At 38.7% G+C, this 7,051-nt stretch overlaps 1 protein-coding gene across 1 annotated transcript in view; it reads left to right on the top strand.

The window, feature by feature from the left end:
• The first annotated feature begins 763 nt into the window (after positions 1–763).
• DACH2 (dachshund family transcription factor 2) overlaps positions 764–7,051 on the top strand; it is an 800,915-nt gene continuing 794,627 nt past the window's right edge. The window contains exon 1 of the mRNA XM_055565321.1: positions 764–1,491. Within this exon, the coding sequence (XP_055421296.1) occupies positions 977–1,491 (515 nt within the window). The 5' untranslated portion in view covers positions 764–976. The remainder of the gene's footprint in view (positions 1,492–7,051) is intronic.

The raw sequence follows: 7,051 nt of genomic DNA, 5'->3' as shown, positions 1-7,051 counted from the left end.
TAAGGGATGGCTACGCAGAAAGCCGAGTCTGTTCAGGACACCGTGGCGGAAGTTCTGTAGAAAGAGGTGTCCGTCCGCCACCCAAATACCAAGTCTGCTGCTTTCCAAAATGTTCACAAGCTCTCTGCGCCTCCTGATTGTCAGTGCGTAGGAGCGGATTAAAAACCCACAACTGTGATTTGAGTGCGGTATTGGACGCTAGTTTCTTTGTGCACTGGATGTGGGAGAACTTACACCAAGCGCGCCAGGTGGGCAGGAGAAGGCTGTTTACTTCGGAACTCACTGGATTCTTCCCCTTGCAAGTTGGGCAAAGCCGTTTCTTAGCCCCCGCTGAGTTTAAGAACAATGTGCAAATGAATTGGAGCTGTCATCTCCCTTTCCTTGATTGAACCCGGGTGCGGGGTGGCAGCAGATTGGGGCGAGGAACAGTCTGGAATTACCCTTTGTGTTCCCACCTCGACACTCTTGGGGCGCCAAGGGGAGTAGTTCGGTGTCCGAGGCCACTTTGGGAGCTCTGCGTAACAACTCGATGTTCTCTAGTCAGAGTGCTAGGCTTGAAGCTGAGGAACTACACTGCCCCCTTCTCCGGCTCCATCCTCATTCACCGGCTGGCCCCTAACTGCCTCAGGTAGTCCGGGGGCTGGCCAGGGAGTCTCCACCTACTCATGGGCGTCAGCCATTCGGCGCGCTCGGGAGCCTAGGGGTTGGAACCCATTGGCTGGGGGGCGCTGCCAGTCTCGGGAGGGGGGTGTGGTGGGGGTGGGGTTTCGGGCCGCAGCAGGTCCAGGCAGCTCACAGTTTGCAGGGTGGAGAGTGAGCTCGAGCTTAGCGTGAGCTCCGCTACCGTAGACTTGCAAACAATTCGGAGCGAGCGTAAGCGAGCCAGAGAGTGAGAGAGTGAGGGAGCGGGTAGTAGGGGACCTAGAGGAGACTGAGCGAGAAAGCAAAGGCCTCAAGACCAAAGATTTGAGACTGAATGACCATGGCTGTCTCCGCACCTCCAGTAATCTCTGCAACTTCCAGCGGCGCAGGCGTCCCGGGGGGCTTGTTTAGGGCGGAACCTCTGTACTCGACGCCTGGAGAGCCTCCTTTTCTCACCCCCAGTATGATCAACAGTTTCATGGCCAATAACCACGGCGGCAGCGCCGGGGGTGGAGGGGTCGGTAGTACCAGCGCAGGCAGCGGCAATACCAACACCAACGAGTGCCGGATGGTCGACATGCATGGGGTAAAGGTGGCTTCCTTCCTGATGGACGGCCAGGAACTGATTTGCCTGCCTCAAGTCTTTGATCTCTTCCTCAAACACCTGGTGGGAGGGTTGCATACGGTGTACACCAAGCTGAAGAGACTGGACATATCCCCGGTGGTGTGTACTGTTGAGCAGGTCCGGATCCTCCGCGGGCTGGGGGCCATCCAGCCCGGGGTCAACCGCTGCAAACTCATCACCAGGAAAGACTTCGAAACTTTGTTCATCGATTGCACCAATGCCAGGTGAGATTCTCGTTTCTTAGCTCTCTCTTCCCTCTTTGCCCTCTTCTGCGTGTCTCATCCTCTTCCAACTTAGTAGAGTGAGTTTTAACTAGCTTGCTCTACTCTTTAGGCTCTAGGTTGGTGGGAAAAAGAGGACTGGAAAAACTCATTAATTTCCTGTCGCTTCTAGTCCGAGCTCAGGGGCAGGGCTTGGGTCTAAGAAAGTCTCGTACAAACTTAAGTTTGCGGTCCTGTACTGAAAGTTTCCAGCCTTTCGCCCTTATCTTGCATGGCTTTCTGGCTGTTTGTGATTATTTGTTAATTTCTCTATTTGGTTTTCTTTCCTGCTCATTTGTGGCCATACGGGTCTGATAGATTTTTCTCCTGAACACGAACACCAAGGGCTTTATGGAGTAGAGGGCTGGCTGAGCTGTAAACTGTGCTCCTAAGCTAGCAATCCAGAACACAACATTTGGGGGATGCAGAGGGTCGGAAGTCTAGAATCCATCCCAGAGGATGATTCGTTCCCCAATCTGTATGTTTGTTGTGAGAATGCGTTGGTATGTGATAGTGGTAGTGGTGGTGGTGGTGTGTGTGTCTGTCTGTGAGAGAGAGCCAGAACGAGCTCATAAAGATGAGTGCTCATGCCTGCTGCGCAAAGCTTCCCCGTACACGATACAGGAAAGTCGATGGAGCCTTTTTTTTTTTTTTTTTTTTTTTTAAGAACGTTGGCAAGTGTAACTTTCCTGGGATCGACCCTTTGGGTAATCTGCAGAGGGCAATGTAGGGCATGAGCGGCGGGGCCGGGACCGGGTGGGGAGTGCAATAAAAATTGGTAGGTTTTCTAGAGAAGATGCTTTCAGCTCTTCCCCCAGGCAAACAATTGGAAGGATTCCATTCCCCCAAAGAGAGGATTCCCTAAATGATGATGGTCAGCTTCTCTGGTTGTAAATGCACCTCCTTCGTAGCACAGCTTAAAATTACATTGTAGAACAAATATTTATTTGCATATGTCCATAAGCAAATTTTATTCAATGTTTGAGTTTTAAGAAAGTAAAGTATATTCAAGATCATTTAATTTTAGAGGGTGGGATGATTAGGGAAAATGGCATTGAAACATGTATAATTTTTTTAAAGACTTTTAAATTAGTTTTCTTAGTATTTATTCCATCTCTAGTATAATAATATCTGTTAGGAAAGTACACATTTGGTAGATGTGATCAGTATATAAACCAAACCACCATCACCAAGCTAAAGGGGGCAAACGGTTTTGTTGTGAAACAGCACTGCTGTTTATCATTTTGCATAAAACATCTGCAGAGGTAGATTTTCTCACAATGCAACTTGAAATCATAAGATCTCTGGGTTTATGAACCAAAACTGACCCAGTTGACACATCTGCTGTAAAATCCAAATTACTATGCATAGTCGAAGTATACTGGCAACTTGTAGACAAACTGTTGCTGACTGCTACAATAAGATAATGCTACAGAACTTACAAGGGAACCTTTTGTTTTTCTTTTTTTCTCTTTGAGCAGTGTTCTCCTGGGTTCTAGCAATTAAGCAGAAACCTATTCATATAAGAACTCCTACCTGAATCATATCTGGGGCTTAAAAACCTGGCTTATTAGATCACATTTTCTTAAGGAAGATAGATTGCTTTAAAACACAAAGGATACCTGTTCCCTCAATAAAAGAAGCAATTATAGGTTTTAAGAGTAGAAAGGATATTTTATTTTGACCACAAAGCACTTTATTAATAAAATACCCAAACTCAGAGGATTACCAGGGACTTCAGATGAGGGTCATCTAGTTTATTTGTTGTCATTTGAAAAGACTTGAACAATTGTAGACCTGAAAACCTATCTTCTGTCCTCCTCCTTTCTCCTTTCCCTGGTTTCTCTTGCAAATGCCCACTCTTAAAGAGAAATGAACAATTATTACACATAGGAAATTATACTTTCTTTAATAAATAATTTACACACCCTTGAGCAAAATCTATAATTTTCATTAAAAAAATAAATAGATTAACAGTTTAATGTGATTTTGATGCTTCCCGCTGTAAATAGAAACTTTAATTTTTATTAGAGCTACTTACTAAAGGAAAAAATAATAAATTTCCCTGTATCCAGAGTCAAGTGTTCTTATGCTATTTTTGAACCCTGTTACATGATGTGTTTTAGGTTATTATTTCTATTCAGTTATGTTTTATTTATTCCTTATCAAGCATTTACAATGCCAACTTTTTTGAGGGCTTAGATTGCTTTTGTGTATGTGCACATGTAAAAGTGATAGATAAATATTAAAAATATAAGAGGAAACATATCTGGAATATGATGAATGTGCTTCCTACTGCAGTTTTTCTTTATGAGTATTTTATTACATACATATTCTATAATTGTGTTACAAGTGTTGCAATATGTAATTGAAAAAAATTATGAAATATATTCTATGAATTCAATCTATAAATAAAGATGAGGAAAACTACTAGAAACCCCTATGTTGCAATTTCTAGACAGTAAAAAAAAATCCTCAAAATTTCTTGAAAAAATCTAATTAACATTACCACATTTTGTCCTCATAATCATATAGTTAAAAAACTACAAAATATGATAATGTTTATAATGGATGACTTATGACTTGAGGTAACATTATTTACAGATGTGTGTACCTTAAATCATTCCTTCCATCTGTGAAATTAGTATTTAAGTAAACATTACTTCCATAACTTTTCTATTCAGTGAAAAGAAAGGTGAAGGATGTAAATAAGAATGAGGCCCAAGAGAGACAACATAAAGTAGATGAGATGGAGACAGTAAGAGAAAAGAGATATAAGATATGAGCAGAATGATGTCATAAGATGGAGTGAAAGATGGATCAGAGGAGCTTATAGAGATGCCCAAAGAAGATGAGCAATATACCAGTGGAGACTTGGCTAAAGAGAATTGTCATTTAGGACTCATGATTTCCTAGCACTTTAAGCTAAAAGAGGGGAGAAGTGCAAAGAACACCTACATTCTACTGTTCTTATTTGAAAAAAGCGATTCACCTTCATCTCCTAATGGATCAATTTCCATACTGTATTGTTGAATGGAAGGCCTATCTGTAATGGTGTTGTTGGCAATTTTCTTTTCCTACATAATAAACATTTCTGCCCTTCTTTGTCAGATAACTATGGAAGGATACAAGGCCTAATATAGGATATTTTAATTTGGAATGCTTCCTACACTATTCCAGAACAAACAAAATAGACCATTTTAAAATTGGTCATTTTCAGAGACCTTGAGGTGTTGCCACTGAAAATGAATGAGTAAAATACTTACATAAATTATTTCTTTGATAGTACTGAAAGTCACAAAAATAGCTCAATCAGTGCCTTATATTAACAACTTTTATTAACTAATTATTAAAATATTCAAAGTTCTCTTCCCAGAAAAGATGTTGGAGAATAATACTTGCCTCAGCTACTAGAGAATAGAAAGACTGAAACTCTTGAATATTCATTGATCTATTAAATGTCAGGCTTTATATTGCTGCAGTTGAAAATGGCTATCCAGGTATTTTTCCTTGATGACCCTTAGCTTCAGAAATTAATTGTAAAGAAGATTATTTTGAGGGGTTATTAAGAAAATGATGATTAAAAATACCCAAACCAAATAGGAAAACTTGTTATCTTGTTTTAGATCTTTGTTTTTGCAGATAAAGCACTGTGATTATTTTCCATTTCTTGTCCAAGAGAACTTAGAGTTTTAATATTATAGAGTCCGGGCAGATTCAGAAAGCAAATGTCTAAAATATCTCACTCTTATGCAATGGATTTTCCTTACTGAGTTCTTCAAAGTTTAATATAGCAGTAAAATATTAAATTAAAAATTGTTATTCAGTAAATATGAAAAAGCAACCAAAACATTTTAGTGTTATCTCTCTTTATCTACCTATCTATATAAAAGTAACATTGTCAGATTTCATAATCAGCATTTAATTTCATTTGAGGACCAACTGATTAAATGTTATTCAGTTATTTACATATAGTTAAATGGATGCTTAGACCACAAGGTATGACTAAGAAAATATTTTAATGCATTTGGAGACAGTCAACATATATTCAAATTAATATAATTCAGTTTTTTAATTAAAAATTTAAATGTTCCAGTCATGGTTTATTGTTATTCTGACTGTGTGTGAACAGAACATAAATGGGCTTCCATGTTAGAATAACTTTTTGTGACTTATAGTGACTTTTACAACAATTTAAAACTACTACTTTCAAATACTACAAATATTTTAAAATAGTCAATGAGTTTGGCTTTGCATTTACACTTGATGAATATAGTTCATAATCCACAAAGCATAACAACTTTGAAAATAGATGTTTTCATTCATTGTAAAGTTAAGCAAAATCAAATTTTTGAAGAACTTGCATCATTTTCCTAGGCTAATATTTTGTATGACTTACATTTTCAGAAATGATTAAAAGGTTTTAGAAATTAATCTGGGCAATAAATGCAGACATTTTAATTCATGGGATAATGAGGGGGATAGTCATGTCTGTTAACTGACTATAGTCAGTCACATAGTCAACAATGCACTGTCTTTTATTAGAGAATGATGTCAATATTATAATTAAAGCAGTCTACTCATGTGCCAGTCCACAGAACTTCCACATGTACATTCATTTTAAAAGTACACTTCTGCATAAATAACAACTGTTGTATTTATCTAATACTTTTGCTGGATTTCATACTTGCCCTAAAACTCATTATTAGGTAATGGGTATTACATTAAAGAAATGATGCATGGTATGATAGAGAATATCTTTGGATATTTATGTATGATTTTAATCTCAGTGTGTATAGTACATGAATGCTAATAAGTCATTAGGAAGTGATTGTCTTCAGACATTAATGTTTAGGTGTTTTCATACAGGAATTCTCTAATACTTGTATAAAATAGCAAGTCTGAGTTGTTTGATGCATTATTAAGTAAACTTATTTTGTCTTAATGAAGTCTCTGCTAAGCTGCTAAGTCGCTTCAGTCGTGTCCGACTCTTCGCGACCCCATGGACTGCGGCCCACCAGGCTCCTCCGTCCATGGGATTTTCCAGGCAATAGTACTGGAGTGGGGTGCCATCGCCTTCTCCTAATGAAATCTCTAGATGTTTTAAAAGTGCTTCCAGCAGGCAAATGTAATTGTGAGACACTCGAATCATAATACATTATATTTCAGTTGGTAACCTATATCTACAGTGGCGCTTTATCTGATGCATTTCAAGAAAAAAATGATTTAGATTTATCCACTCTATACATTTCAGATATACATTAAAACTGCCCTAATTGACAAAAACTGAAAATATCATGTTTTCAGAGGAAGGACATCAAACCTTTTTCCCAAAAGAAAAACAATTAGGTGTTAATGATATTCTTGTTGCATAATCAAAAGGTCTTTGGTAGCATTTTTTTCTTCCTTTTCTTCCCTTTCACCATCTCAACCTGCAAAACTCTTCACTGCCACTTAAGATCACACAATTCTAAAAATAATAAAACAACATTTAAACATATTTGCTTTGCTAGGGAAATTGAAC

Source organism: Bubalus kerabau, chromosome X (genome assembly GCF_029407905.1).
Source record: "Bubalus kerabau isolate K-KA32 ecotype Philippines breed swamp buffalo chromosome X, PCC_UOA_SB_1v2, whole genome shotgun sequence".
Taxonomy (NCBI): domain Eukaryota; kingdom Metazoa; phylum Chordata; class Mammalia; order Artiodactyla; family Bovidae; genus Bubalus; species Bubalus kerabau.
This window is presented reverse-complemented; position numbering and strand designations above follow the sequence as displayed.